At 34.0% G+C, this 2,525-nt stretch overlaps 1 protein-coding gene across 1 annotated transcript; it reads left to right on the top strand.

Annotated features, from left to right (window-relative positions):
* Positions 1-877: 877 nt before the first annotated feature.
* Tsp_04108 (conserved hypothetical protein) lies at positions 878-2,369 on the top strand. The gene is made up of 9 exons (XM_003374873.1): positions 878-929; positions 1,112-1,254; positions 1,419-1,475; positions 1,725-1,790; positions 1,889-1,943; positions 1,979-2,058; positions 2,141-2,174; positions 2,292-2,308; positions 2,337-2,369. Exons 1-9 carry the CDS (start codon positions 878-880, stop codon positions 2,367-2,369), a joined length of 537 nt encoding a protein of 178 aa, XP_003374921.1.
* The last annotated feature ends 156 nt before the right edge of the window (positions 2,370-2,525 follow it).

The raw sequence follows: 2,525 nt of genomic DNA, 5'->3' as shown, positions 1-2,525 counted from the left end.
TTCCCAGTTACTATCCCCATCCTTATTCGTTTTTCAATAGTCAAGGGAAGTTTTGACTTTCTTGTCGCTGGTAGTTGTACTGATTTGCGCGCTAGAAGTTGCTGCGGTATATAAATAAATAAATAAATAAATATGTATATATATGAATATAATAAATGCTAAAAATAGCAATAAAACTAATAAAACTTTTTACAAAAATTCAAAAAAGCTGTTTTTAACTCAAAATTAACGCGATAACTCTCCGCAAAATCACACATTTCTTGCTTCACTTGTCGTCCCTCTACAGGAAACCAATACTTTGCAATGACTGTCTGTTTCTTAAAAGCAATTTTTTATTGAAAAATTATATTGAAATAATTATGGTATAAAATTGTATAATTAAAATAGGTCAAAGTATGTTCATGCAAATTACTTTTGCTATAATGCTTTAACGAGCCGCTTTCTCGGGCAGGCTCATTCACCTAGCGAATTATTAGCGAATTCGTCGATAAGCGACGACGAGCCGGTGTCGACCGATGGATTTCCCCCAACTTTTTCATCTCCGCTTGGCTTCCGCCGGTCGGCTCCCCTTTCTTCCGACTTCACGCTTTCCCGATGACATTCTAACAGTCAAAAGACAGGTAAAGAGTATAGTGTTTATTAGCAACTACGAACAAAGACCGTCGACGATACGTCCCAGAAAGCTTTCTGAACCACCAACAACTACGCTCCTTTCCATCCAAACACTACCGTAATCCTCCGATCTTCAAGTCCAAATCCGCTTACGGTACCTTCATCTTTCTTCCGCTTCGTTGTCTGGACAAATAGAGATGTTTGTTCGGGCTGCCTGAGTCAGATTGTTCAGAGAAATTCAGATTCAGATTCAATTTAAAATATAATGTGCGTGAAATTGTCTCAAGTAGTATCAACAACAGCGACAGCAAACGTAAGTAAAAATTTTCACTTCTATTTTGCCATGCATGTCACATTTACGTATACAACTAACAAACACAGCATTATAACCAACCATTACATTAACGAAAGGTTTTTGTTATTCATGTTCAAGTTTCAATATTTTTTCAGCTTAATATTATGTTTTATAAGTTTTATGGATTTTATTATTTTTTTGAAGGTACTTTCTTCATTGTAAATGACATTTCAACTGATGTTTACGAAAAGTTTACGTTTGAAAAACGACAGTTCGATGAAAGAATGAATCCTCATTTACATGATCATAAGAAAATTGTAGTACTGCATTTTTGTTTGTACGCTGAAGTTTTAACTCCAATCAAATAACACATTTTCACCCAAAACTTCATATATTATAAGTCACCTAACTACTGAGAAGTAAGTATATTTCAATGTCTAATTTTATCTGCTAATTAATTTGAAGTTTTTCAAAATATTGTGATTTCAATAGGCATTATTTCGATTATTAGCTTCGTGAAGCTGTCTTAACAACGTTTGTGTATAATAATGTTGCAAGAAACCAAAAGGTAAATTACCAAAAGGAATTATGTTAGCAATTTTAGTAACCAACTAGTTTATTGAAGAATGTCAGCCCCATTTTCAAAAATGTAAATCCTCATTTTTATGAAAACTGAAAAAGTAAGTTCCTATTGTTGTATTATATGCAACAACTTTAGTATTACTGATAGCATAATTTTTTAAATATCTGTATTATTATTCAACGCATTCAACAATTGTTATAACAGTAACAGTTATGATGATCAAACTGTTTTCAGGAAATTGAAACGACAATTAAGAATACATATCAAAAACGCAACAAAAAGCGCAAATATCAAAAGTCAGTAATACGAAACGCTATTTGTTCTCTTCAATTGCTTTTATTTCAGATTAGGAAAAGAGATTATTGGTAAGATTCATTAACATCGAATTTGAAGGATAGACATGCCATCAGAATGTCATAACATTGCTTAGTGCTGCATCCAACTCAAAACGCGGTAAGTCCATATTTTCACTTTTGGATGGTTTATAGTTGTCGCTGCGAGAACTGGAGCTGCTATGCAGCTAATCACTGATCGGTCAATATGTGATACGCAACATCTCGAATGTGGAGTACACAGGTAAGTCCTGCATGTACAGAGTATGTATGAGTATACAGGTAAGACTGGTAAGTATAGAAGATATTAGTATACAGGTAAGTCTGGAAAGTACAGAAGATGAGTATACAGGTAAGTATTGAAGATTACAAAGAAAGGGTAAGTATGAGGTAAGTCTGGCAAGTATGAAACATGAGTATACAGGTAAGTCTATAAAACAGGTAAGTATTAAAGATTACAAGTATACAGGTAAGTCAGTAAAACAGGTAAGTATTAAAGATTACAAGTATACAGGTAAGTCAGATAAGTACAGAATATGAGAGGTGAGTGAGAACAGGTAAGTAGGAGTATACACGTAATACGGGCAAGTATAGAAGCAGTCGGTAAGACAGCGAGACTACAGCGTACAGTGAGAGGATCTGCAAACTTTGCAAATAGATTTCTGGAAAATGCCTGAGGCATAGCCTAAGGGCATAAAAAAAT

Source organism: Trichinella spiralis (genome assembly GCF_000181795.1).
Source record: "Trichinella spiralis strain ISS 195 chromosome Unknown Scfld5, whole genome shotgun sequence".
Taxonomy (NCBI): Eukaryota; Metazoa; Nematoda; class Enoplea; order Trichinellida; family Trichinellidae; genus Trichinella; species Trichinella spiralis.
This window is presented reverse-complemented; position numbering and strand designations above follow the sequence as displayed.